General features: G+C 40.7%; 1 protein-coding gene across 17 annotated transcripts in view; it reads right to left on the bottom strand.

Annotated features, from left to right (window-relative positions):
* The window catches only part of myo9ab (myosin IXAb), a 157329-nt gene that overhangs the window by 9286 nt on the left and 128874 nt on the right, over window positions 1-19169 (bottom strand). For 8 of the 17 annotated variants that reach the window (XM_032523971.1, XM_032523977.1, XM_032523978.1 and 5 more), the window contains 23 exons: window positions 18831-18906; window positions 18339-18482; window positions 17834-17873; window positions 17591-17713; window positions 16840-16920; window positions 16618-16728; window positions 16033-16155; window positions 15801-15950; window positions 13528-13829; window positions 11132-12328; window positions 10463-10544; window positions 9533-9736; window positions 7955-8052; window positions 7513-7616; window positions 7088-7314; window positions 5901-6017; window positions 4813-5001; window positions 4252-4299; window positions 4043-4154; window positions 3287-3348; window positions 1573-1765; window positions 555-683; window positions 323-428 (listed from right to left, as the gene is read on the bottom strand). In XM_032523971.1, coding sequence (XP_032379862.1) covers window positions 323-428; window positions 555-683; window positions 1573-1765; window positions 3287-3348; window positions 4043-4154; window positions 4252-4299; window positions 4813-5001; window positions 5901-6017; window positions 7088-7314; window positions 7513-7616; window positions 7955-8052; window positions 9533-9736; window positions 10463-10544; window positions 11132-12328; window positions 13528-13829; window positions 15801-15950; window positions 16033-16155; window positions 16618-16728; window positions 16840-16920; window positions 17591-17713; window positions 17834-17873; window positions 18339-18482; window positions 18831-18906 — 4018 coding nt within the window. Of the gene's footprint in view, window positions 1-322; window positions 429-554; window positions 684-1572; window positions 1766-3286; window positions 3349-4042; window positions 4155-4251; window positions 4300-4812; window positions 5002-5900; window positions 6018-7087; window positions 7315-7512; window positions 7617-7954; window positions 8074-9532; window positions 9737-10462; window positions 10545-11131; window positions 12329-13527; window positions 13830-15800; window positions 15951-16032; window positions 16156-16617; window positions 16729-16839; window positions 16921-17590; window positions 17714-17833; window positions 17874-18338; window positions 18483-18830; window positions 18907-19169 lie in introns of all 17 variants that reach the window. The other 9 variants (XM_032523976.1, XM_032523982.1, XM_032523988.1 and 6 more) reach the window with 7 other exon arrangements.

Raw genomic sequence — 19169 nt, 5'->3', positions numbered from 1 at the left:
GTGTGATCAGTATATAAAATATGATGCTGTGTTATAGATGGGACTACCCAAAAATATATAAAGCATTAAAAAAGAGCTTCAGCTCTACAAGCTATAAAATTACTGTAATTTTTACATCAATAACTATTGGTCCGGTAATATAATGATATAATACTCACAGGATCCATTCTGACAAATACATAATTTTACTTTTGATTCTTTGAGTACATCTAGTTAATAATATTTTTGTAAGGAATGCAAATCCTTTACTTGTAGTATTTCTGTAATTAATTATCACTGTTATTTATTAAAGTAAATAATCTGAACACATCTCATCACTCACCTGACCAGATGGAAGATGAGGCGCTCCAGCGTGCTGAGGTGTGTCCTGCTGAGCTGGTCGATCACCGAATACACCCCGCGGATCACCTCCCGCTTGTCTGGCTGACCTGGAAAGGAAAACAAACACACCCTCAGACCAAGTAGCGTCTTCCTTTATGATACTGATTCTCAGATGGATGAGCCTCCGGATAGACAAACAGCAGAGCCCCTGAAGGGGCGGAATACAAGCTTACCCATGGCCCTGAGGAACTCCTCGTACAGCTCAAAGGTCATGAGAGGGCTGGGCAGTTCACGGAGCCACTGTTTGAGAACGCTGGCAATGACGTGGATGTTGTAGTCATCCAGGTTCACAATGCTCACATCTGGAACAGATACGTTCAGGTCAATCAACTTCTCTGTTTGTGACTGTACAGTATGTACTTCATTTAGAAGTAGTAGAAGAAGACAAGGTTATAATTCGTTTTTAGTGTATTTCTGTTTCAACTTTTCAGTTTCATTTTTGTTTTTCAGAAAGGTTTAGTTTTTATATATTTAGTTTCGACTCAATCATAGTGTTTGTTTACGATAACATCCCGCTAAAAACACCTCCAAGGAACAACCGGATATACTCTCCTCTCATTCATCTAAAATACATGTATGATGCTTTGTGAACACTTTGACTTTGACTATCATTAGGTTGGAGACCTCATTTACCTAATTTAAAGCAACACTGTACAAAAAATAAGCACAGCAGAGATGACAGATAGGTCCGACCTCCGTGTTGAACTATACAGTATATCTTTAAACATTACAGTTATGGCTTGAAAAGACACCAGAAATAAACAAGCTTGCTGACTTCACATATCTGTTATAACTGATCTGATAACTGTTATGATTTGATACAATAAATAAAATTCAATGGAATTAGTAGCAGTAGTAGTAGTACTGCTCATCTTACTTCTTTGACTCTACTGCAACAAAGAAGAAGAAGTAGAAGAACAACAAAAAGAAGCAGAAGAGAAACTAGTAGCATTAGTAGAAGAGAAGAACAAGAAAAGGTAGAACAACAAAAAGTATTAGTAGTATATTTACAGTATTTGATGATTTATTTCAAAATCAGCTACAACTGTTAACTTTCAAATATCATCATGTTAGCTAACATTGTTTTCACAACAGAAGCACAAAGATATTGAATTAAGAATGAACATTAATTATATGAAAATAAAGACAGTACACAGGTTCTAAAACAGAGGATTTTAGGGTCAGTCTCACCTGTGTCCAGCCCCTGGCGGAGTTCTTTGATCTTATTGGTGGAGCCTGACTTCCTGTAGATTCCCTCCGTGTAGAGGCCGTGCATCTCGATGTAGTTGATGAGTTTCTCCACCAGCTGGGGAACCGTTCGCTCCTCGCTGGTTAGACGGGATAACTCCACGCCAAACTGCCGCGACGACAGCTCCGGGTCGTACTAGTTGACACAAACACAGCAACACGTTACATTAAAGTCAGCCTTCAACCAACTTAGAAACAGCTAATTAAAAGTCAGCTCTTCTTCCTGACTTATTGTAACTTCGTCTCGTAATTAGTAACACGTCCATTAAAGTCCGCCTACAACCAAATTAGAAACACGGTACATTAAAGTCAGCCTACAACCAACTTAGTAACACGTTACATTAAAGTCAGCCTACAACCAACTTAGAAACACGTTAACATAAAGTCACTTAGTTAACGCTACATTAAAGTCCGCCTACAACCAACTTAGAAACACGTTACATTAAAGTCAGCCTACAACCAACTTAGAAACACGTTACATTAAAGTCAGCTTAGTAACACGCTACATTAAAGTCCGCCTACAACCAACTTAGAAACACGTTACATTAAAGTCAGCCTACAACCAACTTAGTAACACGTTACATTAAAGTCAGCCTACAACCAACTTAGAAACACGTTACATTAAAGTCAGCTTAGTAACACGCTACATTAAAGTCCGCCTACAACCAACTTAGAAACACGTTACATTAAAGTCCGCCTACAACCAACTTAGAAACACGTTACATTAAAGTCAGCTTAGTAACACGCTACATTAAAGTCCGCCTACAACCAACTTAGTAACACGTTACATTAAAGTCAGCTTAGTAACACGCTACATTAAAGTCAGCCTACAACCAACTTAGAAACACGTTACATTAAAGTCAGCCTACAACCAACTTAGAAACACGTTACATTAAAGCCTACTGTGTGAACCTTTGTCTGACCTGTGGACTGAGGCCCCTGTAATAACTACAGCATGATAGTGAATGATACAATAGATAAAATCCCTCTGTAACTACTTAAAAAAAATTAGCCACTTTAGGCTACAGGTCATACCAGACCAAGTCCGCCTGAAGCAGCAAAAGCTCTTGAGTGTATTGAATGGAGCATAGATGCGTTTCATTGCTTTTAATGAGAAGAAGTTGTATGTACATATTTCACTTGCAAAAAGGTTGACACAGCGGAGTGTGCAACTATAACTCATTAGAGAGTAATAAACAAACTAACACTTTTAGCTAGAACACCTAATGACTGACTAGCCTTTATTTTTTGTTTGTTGACTAAACTTTGTCAAAAAAGCAGCTATTATGGTCCTTTTTTTACCAAGTTTTTTTTAAAATTATTTTTATTTAAGTAATTATACATTTTTATTTTTAGGTTTACAGAGTTTACAGACAACATATCTAAGTATGAATAACTATGAATAACTACAACAGAAACACTCTGAAAATGGAACAAATACGAGGCAGGAATCCTATTTTCTTTACTCAGTCAGGTAACATAAAGTCACAAAGTAAATCGAGTAGGCTAAAACTGAATAATTGTTTTGATTAGTAACAAATTATAACTGATGTGCTATGATATCCATATCTATTGCTGTTTTTTTGCATTTTAACACCATTATCATATTAAATCATCCTGAAACAAGAAACCTTCAGATAAAAAAATCTCCTCCTACCTTTTTACTGCACTTGGTGGTCATCTTAGAACAGCACTTTCTGTGACAGGCGTAGCGACACACTGCAGACAACAGAACAACACAATCAGACTGATATAACTCCTACAATCTCCACACATAAGCAACAACCGCTGCAGTCAGTCACAACCTCAAAGACTAAAATGTAAACGTGGAGGCGGCAGAGAGTTTAGAGTGATGTCTGCTGCTCACTGAAAGTGCAGCTGGAGCCTATAACTAGATAGAAGATGGATCTATGAGGTTTAATTACATTTTTTAGACACTCAAGAAGACTGTATGTGTGTGTGTAAAGACTAGGAAAGGGTGTAATGTTCTGTGTGTGGAAATAAAAACTACAGACATGGGCGTGAGTGCCTGTGGGTAAGTGAGTTAGGAGAACATTAGGAACTGCTGGTGATGTGTTTATCTGTGTGAGTGTGTGTGTGTGTGTGTGTGTGTGTGTGGGGGGGGGGGTGCTGTCCACACACCACACTGCATTTTATGTCCTGTTTCTACTTGTTTGTTGATATTTATGAAATATAAGGTCTAGCTGCAGTTTGCCAATCAATACTCATAGTTACTTCTTTGTGAGATCTTTAATGTCACCAAAGAAGAGAGGCGTATATATTTTTTGCAAATAAACCAACATAATGTTGCAGTGTTAAAGCAACCTAACTATCTATTTTAGTGTGTGTGTGTGTGTGTGTGTGTGTGTGTGTGTGTGTGTGTGTGTGTGTGTTTTTGGTGTCCAATCCTCACGTTTGCAGACGCAGGCTCGGTCCATCATCCAGATGAGGGAGGAGCAGTACTCGCAGTAGGTGGGGATGCTGTACTGTGTGGACTTGAAGATGTGGCCGTTGTGCTCTTCCACCTGCAGGGAGGCAGCATAGACACCAGTCAACTCAGCTGAAATCATTGCTTTTATTCCAAACACTTTGTTGCAGTAAACCATTCAATTGACAACTTACAATGTCGGTTTCCTTTTTCCTCGACTTCTTACGTTCACGTTTAGGAGCCTGAAAAGAGATCATTGCTTTTACTCCAAACACTTTGTTGCAGTATACCAATTAATTGACAACTTACAACGTTGGTTTCCATGTGCATTTTGTTTATTTCTTGTGAGAGATGCGCATGTCATTAATTTGTATCTATTGTATTTATATTATTTGCATTGAAAAGTGCAGTAAGCAAGTAAAACAGTACATAATGTTCCAGTGGCAAGGGAGGAAAATGAAAAAAAGCCAAACATTGTTCTTTGAACAATTATGGATAGAATTTAATTAAACAGGTAATTTCAATTTTAGGTCCCCTTAAACTGCATTTTCCTCTAGAAAAATAATCTCTGGTCTCTCCTATAAGCTGCAGAAGAACAATGGACCCTAAATCTCTAGAGGAAATGATCAGAGATCGTCGAGAAGAAAATTCCATCTGCATTTAATAATAAACCTAAATACTTAATATCACCCACAACCATTATTTGGAATTCAACCAGTAGTTTTTTGTTAATGTGCTGACATGAGCTTTCTTACCCTGCCGATAGTTCCCTCCATGGGCTTGTACTCGGTCATAAACTCGTCCAGGAAGACCTTGAAGGTGTTGACCCACACCTTCACCGGGGATTCGCACCAGTCCCTCTGCTCCAGACGCATGGTCTTCTCCAGGATGTGCTCGAACAGGGCGTAGAGATCCTTGTAGCGGATACTCTTCCCATCATCCATCTGGTGGTAAGGGCAAAGGAAGAAAAACATTCAGAGTCAGCAGTAATAAAACAGTTGTTCTTCACCCAGGGGAGTAGGAACCCCCAAGGGGGTCTCAAGATCATATCTGGGGGTCACCAGATGGTTGGGGAGAAAAAGAAATTACGTATTCTAGACTGGGGAATGTTTTCTACGTTAATGTGTGAGTTTGGTACATTTCATGTGGCATAGTCAGATCATCATTTGTAAATCAGCAGGTCCTGGAACACAGAAAGGGGTCTGAAGGTGGGTCAAGGAGAGAGAAAAAGTCACAAATGCATCAAAGATCCACAGAGCATGGAGCACATTGGACAATGCTAGGGACTAGCTGCTCAAACTAAACTGTGAAGCAAAGCATTATTTGTTTACATGTATTAATCAAAGCATAAAAAAATTAAAAAAAATCACTCAAAAGGGTTGTTGTGACTGAACCACTGGTCTAATACGTCAGTACACATTTATTACTCATCTATGCAAATTAAGAATATTTAGATATGGGATGCTGTGCCTCAGTGTGTCAGGGTTGCGTTAGGATAGATCCGGCGTAACTCCCGTCCTACAAAGCAGGCCGATTGGTTGGGGTTAGGCATTCACCTCGAGTGGTTAAGGTTAAGATAGCCGAATGGTCAGGGGACCTGAACAAATCGGGTTATGTCACCTAGCGTACGCATGGACACATGGCCAATTGTAGCGTGTGAATGCTATTGAAGGGCGGGTCTTGCCTAGAAGATGCATGGGTTCCATAATAACGTGTCAGGGTGAATTTAGTATACTTTAGTCCCAGCCTTCCCTGTCTCAGCCTTCCTGATGCAGAGCTGAACAGAGGTCCTGAGGTGCCTCACGCAGCTGAGGACAAACAGAAAAGAGCAGCGAGGACTCACCGCCAGGGCAGTGGAGTAGGAGTTGAAGATGTTGATCCTGAACTCCCTCAGCGCTTTCTTAAAAACAACGTCCACCATGGTGTCCTTCTTACCGTCTTCAGAGTCCAGGTCGGCAATCTAAAGGGACAAATGATTTTCAAGTTAAGAGCTCAGCTCAAGTTTCTTTATAGTGGATGCTGTGCAATAAAACTCTACTGTAGATTGCTTAGTCCACCTCAAAATAAGGTGTAAATGCATCTTCTTAGGTAATTTTAGCACACAAATATACAAAATATGAAGGTAATAAACTATTTTGAATCTCATCATAGCATCATCTTACAAATTAGTAGTAGTTAGAAGTGTATTTGGACACTGTTGACATAACCGATTCAGAGTTACATACATATACATTAATTATAACATTATCTGGATGATTGAGTGGATTTTATGAGTTTAATTTTATGAAATTTATTTATTAGTGCTCAGCAGTTGTGTGATCTTAACAAGAGAAATTCTGTAAAGCTCTCTTGTGTTGAGGTGGCGTTGGAAATCCCACAGACAAATATCTCAAAACCGGGACGAATTAAACAGCAATTACGTCCTTATGATTTTGAGGGAATTACCCTTTAAGATTCGGGGGTTCTCTTGTAGGTGTAGAACAATTAAGGAGTGCACCTTTAAACTATACATTCAAGATTATTTTGAACCCTGAGTTCAGGTAATATAATATATAATATATATTACCTGTATATAATATGATATAACACTCTTACAGTGCCGGCAGAAACTTACTATGCTGTGAGCACGCACAGGGCAAGATGTGGATCACAAGTCTATTGATATGAGCTATTAGTAACCTTAGAGCCCCTGACCTGTGAATAGGGTCCTGTTCTGATTCCCCCCACACACGCACACACACACACTCACAGACAGTGAGTGGGAGGGGACACTCAAACAAAGATAGTTTATGACGATAAAGCGCTTTGTCATGCACTCAATAGAGCAGATATGATACATTTTTGTTGTTGTTGTTAATGTACTGTATGTGCCAACACAGTAGAATAGGGAGCAGAGCATTCACAGCTTTGACTTGATGAACCTATTTCACTGCCTTTGCCTTTAATGACTGTTGTTCCCTGCCCTGCCTCCAACACACACGCGCACACACCACAACACAACACAACACACACAGGGGTTTTCCCTCTGACCTTCTTTATGAGAAAGTCGTTCATGCTGCGGTAGTCATGGGCTGAGCTGAGGATGTGCAGTGCGTCGTTTTGCCACTGGGCGGGTTCCAGAGCGATGCTGCTGATCTTCACACTGCGACGCCTCCTCATCTTAGGAGACGGCTCCTTGTTCTCCTTACTGTCCCTGACCCCCTGGGAGGGAGCTGCCTCCAAATCTGGACTGTGAGGAGGAGGAGAAGAAGGGCCTTCTGGGAGGATGGACACGAAAATGGAGAGATGGTGGATTACTAAAAAAAATGTTAATTAAGAAATTTAAATCTGCATTAATTCTTCATAAATCCTATTTTACCTTATTAAATAATATTCTATGGTATACTGTATTGGGCTACTCATTATGACAGCTGACCTCCATGCTAAAATATATCTGCTCAGGGACGTTTTTTTACCATGTGTCTCTCCCAATTCACTCCTGCTGGCCTGCTTCTCTCTCGACAGTTTTTTCTCGCCGTGCTTCGTCTTACTCCAGAATCGTATCCTCCCTCTCATCCTGCTAAAATCACACAACACAGTAGATTCATTTAATTTATTACACACAAATGTCCACCAAAAAACCTGAGGAAAAGTCATAAAAAACATGTAATCTATTTAGTTATTTAGGTGGCCCAAGAAATGCATCTCTATGTCACACTGCAGTTGCTAAAGCCCCACAGGTTCAATAAGAGGTCAGCCGGAAAAAAAATGAATCGTTTTCAAAATGTCCCTGCAACAAACACACACAGTTGTTCTCTTTTTTCATGTGACACTTAACGTGTCAATTTTCCTTTGCTACAGAAATGAAAAAGCTGATTAAAATGTGTAAAAAGATGTCAGACTATGTGCGGATCTTACCTTCCATCCTGACTGGAGGTTTTCCTGAGCACCTCCACCTTGCCCAGATCACCTGAAGACATGGTCTTATGGATCTTCTTCTGGTCTTTGTGAGATGACTGAAGAGCAGACAACGACAACTGGGTGAGACTAATAATACAGTAACAAGTATTTCAAATTGGCTGAAACAGGTTCTGAAACCATGTTTAGGGTTGAAAAAGGATGCTACAGCTTTTGGCGACCGCCGCTCAGTACTCTATATTTGTGCCTATGGACAGACATTTTATGTTAGGGTTGTTATGTTTATATAATTTGTTCTACAACATAGAGTATATAATGCAGTAAATGTTTGTAAAACATGTAAAAGGAATACATTTGAGGTTTCTGGTTCTAGTGATGCTACTAAATGCACTGATCTAAATCTATTGGATCTAAAGAGATTTGGTGAAATCAGCAATATCACAGAGAACATTTGCTGATGTCGAGATACTGAGTGAAAAACAGAAGTAATGCTTGCAAGATCCTGTTAGAAAACGCCGATGTTAGTGAGAAGTCACTGGGCTGGAGTATGCTCCGTCATGCAGGAGCAGCAGATGGCGTGCAGAGCAACACCAGGCGTGTGTTTTCAGGACAGACCAAAAATATGAGAAGATCCTTTCATGGAAAGATCTTTAGTAAGCTCTTCCTGTGATCTTAAAGAGGAAGTAGATACAGGCATGTATTTTAATACATTTTGAGTTTTAACCTTTTAGTTTTCCTTCAAGTCAACTGCCACACTGTGAGACGTTTTGTTCGTCACCTGTTTATAGATTTCAATTCGATAAGGGTGCCAACAGCAGCAAGCTAATCATTTGAGACTGTTGCCAGTGCTTTTAATGAGAAAAAGGAAAAGCATCCTCACTTAACAAATACCTTTTCATTCAGAACTAGGGCTAAAACATGAACTCAATTATTAGTTTCATTGATCAACAGAATGAGTCGCCAACAGTTCTGACAGACAATCAGCTTGTTAATGCACTGAAAACAATGGATCCAGCTTCTAAAAAGCAAAGTCTTACTGTGTTTAAAAAATGTTTTTATGAAAACCTTTAGGGTTTGGTTGTTATATATAATTGTTATAAAAATTGCTTCAGTCCTTACAACATGGCATGTGTGTCCTGAAGGAAAAATATGAGATTAAACTCCAATTTGTTCCAAGTATCCCTTGATAGAGAGGTACTCTTGTGTGATGAAAAGGGGAGTGAAGCCTAGAGGTGACAACGTAGAAGTCTCAGCTTGGGCTGATCTTCTAACCAACAGCCACCAGAGCGACGTGCAAAGTGACTGACTACACACCGGCCACGGTGTCGGTGTGTATGAGTGAAGTAGAGAGAACATCAGCCTGTTTGGTTTCAGACGGCAGCTCAGTAGTCAACCAGTCCTACAGAAGTGAACAGTACGATGACAGTGGGGTTAGCAGTGTTAAAAGGCTCCGCCCCTGCCGCTCAGACAGCGCCACTTGAGAGGAAAGTGGTGGTGGAGGAGGGAGGGGGCCTGAGTGGACAGGAAAAAAGTTGATTGCTCGGAGGCCACGGGACCTCCGGAGACCCGGTATTTTACCATCTCAGAGTCACTGTGACAGTCAGCCTCGGGGTGGGTGTGTGGGAGAGACAGGGAGGGGGGCAGCGTGTGGGAGTGGGCGGGGATGTAGTATTCATCGTCGTCGTCCGACTGGGTCGCCCCCTCAGAGTTACAGCGGGTGAGGAAGTCAGAGCGCGTCCGGGACATTCGCGCTTTCTTTTTGGGGATGGGGCGGCCCACCTGCTTCCAGTCAACCACAGGAACATCAGGTCAGCCGCTATAGTATGTGTGTGTGTGTGTGTGTGTGTGTGTGTGTGTGTGTGTGTGTGTCTGGGTGAGTGCGAATATACGAGATCCTGAATAAATTGAACCTTAGTTGAGCCCTAAAACTTCTCTTTTATGAGGTAACGACTTCTTACATTTTACAAAAAATTACCAATACGTGTTACAGATACTCAGATAAACCACACAAACACATCTGTGTATACAGATATCAATAGAGATTAACTGTGTATATTGCATTTGATAAAACCTTATTTTCTTGGAGAATAAATGGCCATGAAGACAAGGCTGTTTAAAACTCTGCACAGGATTAGGTAAACATATCTATACAGCAATACCATCTGTGAAAGTGTATCTGTGAAAGTGTATCTGTGCTTCTTTATTCTCTTCTTATTTATCAATCTGTTACGTAGAGCTGCTGTATGTCCACTCTGTACATTTATTTTCTGTATATTTTAAGCACAGAGAACTGATGAGAAACCACTTCATTTGAAATCCTTGTAGTGTATGTGTGACCTTTGGTGGCAAATCGCAAATCAATGTGAATCTGATTCCGAGGTTCTAGCATTGAGTGGAATTCATTAGAGGTAAATAACAGAAATGGTAAAAAAATAGAATACGTTTTTTGTGTGTGTGTGTGTGATGTGTAAGGGAGCATGCGAGTGTGTTCTGTTTCGGGTGTCCTACCTCTCTGTTTCTGGATCCAGATTTAGAGTCGTCTCTGAACATGGCCAGAGATCTTTCCTGGTTCACCAAATCCTTATCTGACCTGCAACACAAAACCATTTCTCAACTCTTGTAATAGTAATTGCTGACTTTATATATTTTTCTTCTCTTCCTTAGGTAAGATTCTTTCTATAAGCCCCTATCGGTTTTCTTAATCTGACCTGCACAATATTTATTGTATTACTTTATTTTCTTGTGTTACTGTCTTGATTTTATTGCAAAATGAACAAACAAAAAACAAAACCAGACAGTTAAAGTTTTGCAAAATCCCAAATCTACTCTTCTCTTCTTTTTTTTTTTACACTCAACTGTTGCTTCTGCAGAAAGATCTAATTACTCCAGTTGTGGAATGGCATGTTTTCACTTCCCACATCTTAAGATATTAGTTTTGAAAATGTATGACCACCAGCCTTAAACTGTATAATTAGCTGCTTTTAATATTTCCAATATATCCGATTCACTCACACACTATACAGTGTGTATATATATATATATATATATATATAGTTCTTTTCCTGGATTTTGAGATGTAATAAAAGCAGATTTGGCACGCTAAAAAAACTGAGGGTAGAATTTTGTGGCTTCCCTGACTTGCAGTCTTTTCCTTCAGTAGTATAAAGGTCCACTTACTTGGAGAAGGGCAGCTTGCGCCTAGGTGGGGAGAACACAGCATTGGGGGATTTCTCCACCATGTTCACAATCACAGTCTGGCCTGAGCTCTTCTTTTGAGCTTTTGGTGGTTTGGTGTCCAGGACCGGGCTGGGAGCCTTCTGTGGCGGCCGGATCGCCTTCCTCTCCGGCTGACTGGGGAGGACAATGGGAACGCTGGATTTTGGCTCCAGGAGAATCTGGATGTCAACCTCCGAGGGGCAAATCCCTGATTCTGGACTTGATCCATGGGCCGTTGAATATGGGACCTCAGAAGACTTGTCCACTTCGAATACATCACTTTCAGTCTGGGTAGCTAACCCATGAGGCTCTTCCATCTCTGATACCACGTCCGAGCCCGCAACAGGCGTCATTTTGGGAATGGAGGATGCTGCTCCAGTTTCAGAAGCTCCTTCTGGGGTTTGGGCTGCCAGCAGCCCCTCCTCCTCCACAGGACTCTCCTTCTGCATACTGATCAACACCACTACAGGCCTTCGAGACGCAGACTCCCTTCTCTCTCTGTAAGACTTGTTGGGACTGTCGAACTTTGGTTCATGAACTGGACTTTGGTCGGAAGCAATATAAAACGTTGCCCTCGGGGCCACCGCCTTGTTTGGCGCCTCCATCGCAGGCTTTTTGTTAAAGTTTGAATCCCTCAGCCCCTCGTGTATTTGGATATCCGCTACTTGGGGATGTTCTTGAGGTTCAGTCGACTGGGATGGAAAACCTCCTGAGCCTTCAGTCTCCATGTCTTCCACACTGAGCAGTTCAAAACTGCCATGACTGGCCTGAGATCTCCGGGGTGAATGTGTGTGAGGGTCTTCCAGCTGAGAGGTGCTGTTGTCTGGGATGGAGTCTTCTTGCAGGCTGGTGCTTCGGACCTTGAGAAGCTCTAAGCTGAACTGAGCCTGCTCCAGCTCTCTCATCCGTCTGCTCTCGCGTTTTGAACGGTTCTTGTGGCTCGTCTCGTCTGTGCTCCTACTTCGCTCTGAGTCCTCTTCTTTTTCTATCTCTCCCATATCTAACAGAGCAGGCTTAGAGTCTTCAGACAGTTCTACAGAGAGATCCTGGACAAAACCTTCCTGTCCTGATGAGGTGAGGTCCTCCATGGTCCCTGCATCCATCTCTGCTGCTGGTGGACTCTCTTGTCTTTCATGCTGCTTCTTCACCTCACTGAACCTGAAGACAATGTCAGTGAATAATTCAAAAGTGTGAGCAACACCAGTCGCCATACAAAGCAGGCAGAATATTAAAAAACACATTTACCATGATTTTGATAAATAGCAATTTTTTTAGTTTCTATAGTCTTTCACTTAAAGCTTCTTTTACTATTAACGCAACACTAAATTCTGAGTCACGTGTTTGGACATTTGATGAAAGTTCAACCATGACTCCTTTAGCACGGTTTTTGGTTTCTACCCACTTCCGAGGGAAAAAGCTGTCTTTTTAGCTGCTAAATGTTCCACTAAGTTCAGCAGCTAGTGGCTAGATTTCAGAGCTTTTTCCACTGAAGACAGTTGTGGCTGTGGCTAAAAATCAAAGATGCTGATCACAACATTTAAACAGCAAACCAGGTTGTCCTGCAACAAGCAAAGCTCAGAATGTGTTTCAATAAATAAATAAATAAATAAAAATGGGGAGAAAGTGCACACAAGAGCTGCTGATTGTGCACCAGAGCCCCTTGAAGTAAGTAAAAGAAACTGCACCCTCAAACTACAATGTTTGCAATGCAATATTTAAAAATTCAAAATTACACCTACATTTTTGATTGTTTTTCTAATCGAATTTTCTAAAATTGATTTTCGAAGTTGATTTAAAGTGAAGATTTAAATGTCTTGGATGAACGCTGCTGACAGACGGCAGGAATGCAGCAGATTCCATCACGATTCCATCGTCCTAAGCACCTGTCTACCAGGCAGCTGTGCATTAAACAAATAACAAATCTGATTTTCACCCATTATTTCATTCCAAGTAGGGCTGAACGTTTTGGGGAAAAAAATCTAATTCCGATTTTCCTGCCAGGTATTGCGATTACAATTCGATTTGCAAATTTTATTTTTGACTACATATTGCACCTTCTACGATCATGTTAAATAAAGGAATATAAAATAAATAATAAAAATACACTAAAAACAGGACATTTCTGTAAACAATCTGTCCCAGCATTTAGGAATCGATCAATTTAGGAAAAAAACAGTGAATATAATGATGAAAATGTTACACCAAACATTCAACTAAATATTTCACATGCAATAATCGTGGTCTTCACCATTATACATAATTGCATTCTTTCAAATTGCGATTTTGATCTGATAACTATTATTCACTCAGCCCTAAACTGAAGTTGTTGCAGATAACATTTTCAAGATTTCATTCACCTGAGCCGAGCAAGGTGTCCCCTGCCCATGGCCTGCAGCTGCGTCACAGTCCTGTTGGCCCGACAGTAGCGGCTCCTCTCCCTGAATCCTCTCCAGGCTGTTTGAACCGTTACAGCTGCCAAAGATCTGCGATGACAGTAATGTCTCCAGCTCCTCTGTATGATAATGGCAGAGTCCCGCCGCTGTAGGAACCTCCTGCGCTCCCTGTAGCTCCTCCAGGCCGCCTGCAGACATACCGCCGCCTCTTCCTCGTCACCCGAGTCCATGGTGGACTCTTTGAGAAGGCACGATCGCCACCATCGCTGCAGACAGACAGACAAAATGTGTAAAAAGGTAGTAGATCCAAATATTGTTTGGCTTTTCTTTAAAGTGTTCATTATATACTCATTTTCAGGTTCATACTTGTATTTAGAGGTTATATCAGAATAGGTTTACATAGTTTATTTTTCAAAAAACACCATATTTTTGTTTCTTTTCACCCTGTGTGTGTTGAACTCTCTGTTTTAGCTACAGCGTGACGCATCTCACTTCTGTTCCATCTTTGTTGGGAGTCGCACTGATATTGCTACTGTTATGTAAGATGCAAAACAGAAACTTTATCAGCAGGCTACTGAAAACGTGTTTAATTCTTGATTTCTGACTAACTTTTCTAATTAAAAACACACTGTATGTGACATTTCAGATACTAATTTTAAGTCTTGAAATAACAATTATAAGACCTCAAATAAATTGAAGCTCGTTGTTTACAGTATATGCTTTACAAACGGTTATCTGTGCTGTTATCTGGGCTTCATTGGCTCCTGTTCACTCTTCTCAGTTTCTGGACCGAGCGGGTTTGTTTTCTTTCAGCCTGACAAAGACTTGGACAGCTCCTCTCTGAGGACTCAAGTAAAAACATGCCGACAGTGGCCTGAATGCTGTTTTCTTCTTCCTTCAATCTTTTCCCCGTTTGCTTTCTTTCACTCTGTCCCTCCCTCTGTCATGCTTTCTAATCTCCTCAGAGATATAACAGTATGGCTCTGTAGCATAACAACATATTTTTTTCTTTTCTTTCTCAGAATTACTGATTTAAATAACCAAAGGGTGAATCAAAACCCTTTTGTTTGTATTAACAAGCTTGAGTTGATTAAGTAGTTCTGCTTTAAATGCTTACATATCCAGTTTGGAACATTTTTTTTATTTCTTAAATTGAATTGTTTGCAATCAGAAGTTATTAATTATTTTGTCACCCAACACAATCAGTCACCTCCTGCCTTTAAAGCTTTAGTGCGTACCTCTTTGATATTAATGAACGTCCGTTACATTCAAGCTATTGGCAAATGAGTTGCTGCAAAGCTAATTAAGACTATTGGCTCCACACAACTCTCTCTGTATTTCTCAGTATGGCTGTGTTCAGAAGAGTGTGTCATCCGGTGACTTTCCCACGCAACTCAAGTGAAGATAATTACCTCTTCTGAAGAGTTCATCATTATTATTTTTTTGCAGTGCGCAATCACCAAAGGCTTGTGTCATTTTGACTCGCGAACAGTCTTGTTTGTCATTACTTAGAATTCCTCACGGGGGGGGGGGGGGGGGGGGGGGGGGGGGGGGGGCGCGTGACAGAAACTACGCACTATAGCTTTAGGAGTCACTCCAGGCTGAAAAGCATGGTTTTGCTGCACCTGTAACCACACCCAAACTGCAGCAAGAAGATTACGTAATATGTTATATCTTTATTATGTTTTTTTTATTTATTATTATTAGTTATCATCATATCATTATCATAACATTTTGTAGTTATCATGTTGTTCCAATATCTTCTGACATGTTTCAAATGGAAGATATCTCATTTTGGAATGAAAGCCAATCCCTCAAGAAGACATACAGCATATGAACTTAATATTACAGAATAAGAGTAATATATAACTAAATAACTAGAGTAATGAGTGGAAACAGTTGTAATGGCATAAATGGGTATCATCTTTAATCAGGAGGCTATATTTAGAGAACCCTGTATATGTGGAGTAAATGCACCACTATTAATCACGTCAAAACAGTCTAAGGGTAAGTAGCTTTAATGGACTACAGTAAGTCCTCCTGAAATGTTGGGACCCAGACACTTGGCTGTGCAGGGTTGTGCAACTGATTCATGATGCACAGCAATCATTGTATAGCTGATCATAATTTATTATATTGTTTTGACTACATGGACGAGACTGAAGGAATGGGGATGAAGAATTACTCAACGTTACAACCTCTTAGGCTGAAAACAACTTATTCCCACCACGCCTCACCTGTATGACAAAGGCGGCTCTCCTCATGTCAACGAAGTGCTTCCTCTCCAGGACGGCCCTGAAGCGGCGCTGCAGCGTGACGATCCGCCGCAGGACTTCCTGGTGGAGGAGGGTCTGAAGACGCTGACGCTCCGCCTCCCGCAGGAACACCTGCATCACACAGGAACATTTAAATAAGCATGGTACTGCAGCAGATAAGATGCCACACCAAAGATAAATCTACAGTCCGTACCATGGTGTTGCCCACTTGATACCCAGCAGGTGGGAGGTGGATCCGTCTGAAGAACTCCCTGATGCCTGACTTGGTTGGGCTCGTGCCTCGAGGCAGAAGCACGTGAAAGTGATGCACAAAGTCCTGCAACATGATGTATGTGTGGTCAGTAAAGCAGTTTTAGATATGCATGAAAAGATACATACAAAGCAACAATATAATGGCCTTTCAAACGATAACTAGGGATGAAACTAATTGTCATTTTCATAATCGATTAATCTGCAGATTATTTTCTTAATTCATCGATGAATTGTTTAGTCTAGGGAAAAATATCCATCCTAGTTTCGCAAAGTCCAAGGTCTTGTCTTTAAATATCTTTTTTTGTCCAAAACCCAAATGATAATCAGTATAATATGACATAAACAGAAAAGAGACGGGAATCTCTGTGTTACAGAGGCTGAAAATGGCTGTTTCTGACATTTCTTCATGAAAAAATACTTTCAAAAAATAATCAATTGTCAAAATAGTTGCAGATTATTATTCTATCGATCTACTAATGAATTTGTCAGGCACTGACTAATAGAAGCTGCGGTAGAAGAGGATTACCTGGAAGGTATACTTGATGCTGTATCCTGATTGTCGGATCCGGACGGTCTCCAGCATACCCGTGTATCTGAGCTGTCTGAGCACCAGGCTGTCGTTGAAACGCAACGGCAGCTGAGAGAGGGAGAGAAAGAAAGACAGAGAGAGAGAAAGAGTAAGTATAATGAAACGGGAAGCAGCAGTCAGTCGTTAAATACAGCTTCTCCTAAGTGCAGCAGGAATTACCTTCTCAGCGTTGGAGCGAATGCATTTGACAAAGTACGGCTCCGACTGATCAAGAGTCTCCATCAGCTTATTGAGGGACGCCTGCACACACAACAACCGACAAACAAACCGGTAACGTCACATCCTCATTTAACGTAAAGACAAAGGCAGTAAAGTAACATAGAACCATTACTCAAACACAGTAGTTGGGTACTTGTACTTTACTTGAGAACTTCCATTTTATGTACATAACTATCAATTAGTATAATACAATAATGTAATAAACATGATTCTGAATTGAGGCCATTTTGCGTAATGAGTACTTTTACTTTTGGTACTTTAAGTACATTTTGATACCAATACTTTTGTACTTTAACCTCAGTAAAATCTTTGATGCAGAACTTTTACCTGTAGCAGAGTATTTCAACACTGAGATATTGCTACTGTTACTTAACATAAAGATCCACTTCCAAAAGTGGGAAAAAGACACTTTTGTGATACAAAATAAGACAACATTTAGGATTCAACATTAAAATCTTTATCGCCATTTCAGAACAGTTGATAAGAATTTGCATAAAGTAATGTTAATAGCTTACATCATAATCACTGCTTTTATTCAGGCGATAGTATCTATTGAATGTATTAAGCAGTGTTTCAATACAATATTCTTGTACACTTTAATGCCAGTTTATATTTATTTTCTGCTGTTGTCGAGTCCCTAATGTTGTTGTAATCCACTGATCCTCCAGCAGGGGGCAACAGCAGCACTGACCTGGAACTGTGCACTGATGCTGGGCGGTTTCTTCTTCTTGTGCAGGTGGAGCAGAGACTTGGTGATGCGGTCGTGGAGCGTCACGCTGCTCAGGTAACGCAGAGACTTCACGTCCAACAAGTGCTGCATTCACATAACCAGATGATATAAGAAGCTGTCTGTCAGCTGATACCTGCTGTATCAATCTGTCTTTGATAACCGTTTCTGAATATGTTGTCATGCTGTGATGTGTTTGGGTCTTACCTTGGGAAGGCTCGGCTTGCTTTTGACGTTTTTGTTCCTCCTACAGGTGAGAAATATTGTTTTTATGAAAAGATATTAAAATAAAAATTCAGGGTATGAAATTACCATTTCAAAGAGCACGTACATTCATCAAGTTGGGCTAATTTTTGCCGAATTTTTTAAAATGGATAGGGGGGAACTAGAGATACCGACCGTTTTAGTCCACATATGATGATCCTAATATTAGACCCTGAGTGATACACACATTTTCATATTTTTTAAGTTATTTATTTTTTATTTTTTATTCATCAGTTCAGACAACAGATTTGTTTTTTAGACACAAATCCATAGCAAAATACTGCAATGAGTGAGTGAGTAAGTGAGAGTGTGTGTGTAGGTGTGTAGGTGTGTATGTATGTGTATGTATGTGTGTGTGTGTGTGTGTGTGTGTGTGTGTGTGTGTGTGTGTGTGTGTGTGTGTGTGTGTGTGTGTGTGTGTGTGTGTGTGTGTGTGTGTGTCACTCACAGTAGGATGCCCTGAGCTCTCTCCAGGAGCTTGCTGCTGGTCGAGTTGAGGAAGATCCCGTCTTCTTCCAGAGCGGGACTTTCTGTCGAGGACACGCGACCAGACCTGGAGCTGCGACCGTTACAGCCGACACCATAGCCATCCCTACAGGAGGCAGGAGGAGGTAAGGAGAGAAATGGAGGGAGGCGAGGAAAGATAGAGAGAGGGAGTGATATTTAATTAGGTTCGGCAGGACTAATTTGAGATAATGTTAATATCAGAAATACTGTTTATTGCAGTTTTATCTTTTGATTTGTCACTTATTTTGTAATGACGATTTTCCAAGGACGCACAGAGAAGCAAAACATATGAGATTTTTCCCTATCCAAAATTTCAAGGATAGAGGATGTTGTACGCTGTGCAGATTTGAAAGACCCTTGAGGCAAATTTGTGATATTGGGCTGTATGAATAGAATTGACTTGACTCTGATACTTAATTTGGGTGGTGCTTACCAGATGGCCTTCTCGTTCAAGGCGTTGGTGCCTTGAAGATCTGACAGAGGTGTGCGGGGATTCTTCCTGGTGATACCTGCACGGCAGGAGAGGAAAATAAGAGACATATATGATTTAAAGGCCACTGGATCTATTTATCTAGTAGTTCATCTCCTCCACATCACATTTTGTACAGAGCTTTAACACATATCATCCCAACAGCCTCCCTCTATCCCTCTCTTATCTGGATATCTACCTTTATCTACCACTAAAGCTGCATGTTGTTCTTGTCTTAGACTGGATTTACTTTTCCCCAGTCAGCCCCAAAGGTTGTGTGTGTGTGTGTGTGTGTGTGTGTGT

This window comes from Etheostoma spectabile, chromosome 8, assembly GCF_008692095.1.
Source record: "Etheostoma spectabile isolate EspeVRDwgs_2016 chromosome 8, UIUC_Espe_1.0, whole genome shotgun sequence".
NCBI classification, from domain to species: domain Eukaryota; kingdom Metazoa; phylum Chordata; class Actinopteri; order Perciformes; family Percidae; genus Etheostoma; species Etheostoma spectabile.
The sequence above is the reverse complement of the archived record's forward strand: the minus strand, read 5'-3'. Positions and strand labels throughout refer to the sequence as shown.